Source organism: Etheostoma spectabile, unplaced genomic scaffold (genome assembly GCF_008692095.1).
Source record: "Etheostoma spectabile isolate EspeVRDwgs_2016 unplaced genomic scaffold, UIUC_Espe_1.0 scaffold271, whole genome shotgun sequence".
In the NCBI taxonomy this organism is placed as follows: Eukaryota; Metazoa; Chordata; class Actinopteri; order Perciformes; family Percidae; genus Etheostoma; species Etheostoma spectabile.
Window position 1 is genome coordinate 572,092 of NW_022605575.1, and position 430 is coordinate 572,521.

At 44.9% G+C, this 430-nt stretch overlaps 2 protein-coding genes across 4 annotated transcripts in view; one reads left to right on the plus strand and one right to left on the minus strand.

The window, feature by feature from the left end:
• LOC116685813 (CUB and zona pellucida-like domain-containing protein 1) overlaps positions 1 to 430 on the minus strand; it is a gene marked incomplete at its 5' end in the record, with an annotated part of 16,157 nt that overhangs the window by 11,076 nt on the left and 4,651 nt on the right.
• LOC116685807 (uncharacterized) overlaps positions 1 to 430 on the plus strand; it is a 3,354-nt gene that overhangs the window by 1,496 nt on the left and 1,428 nt on the right. Inside the window, 2 exon segments of the mRNA XM_032510740.1 lie at positions 1 to 76; positions 305 to 430. The exon segment at positions 1 to 76 is cut by the window's left edge and continues 75 nt beyond it; the exon segment at positions 305 to 430 is cut by the window's right edge and continues 83 nt beyond it. Of these exon segments, the coding sequence (XP_032366631.1) occupies positions 1 to 76; positions 305 to 430 (202 nt within the window).

The window sequence follows — 430 nt, forward strand, 5'->3', positions numbered from 1 at the left end:
CATGGTGACACCAGACTTCGCATTCACAGGACGCTGGCCACTCCCCTGCAGCCATGTCGTATTTTCACTGAAAACAGTAAGTAACCAGGCACTTGTAGAGAGGGATGAAGCTTCATGAACAGTGTCAAGACTAGAGGTGATCTTTAGAGAAATGCCTAAGGCATTGCAATTCAATATATTCTCAACCAATTGAACAGAGGGCCATCTAGTAAGGTCAGAAAATGGACACTGGTTCAAAAAGCTTCATTCAGCCATCACAAGGCACTCGCCAAGTTGAAGGAATCTGAATGGCTTTTCATTTCAGGAACTGTTTCTGAGGAGCGCACATTCACTGTCTACCTCAAGGGCGTACCTGAAGACGTTGAGTTGGTTGCAGTCAATTTGAATGGACGGGATTTTAAAGTTCCCTTCACAAATACAAGCAGCCACA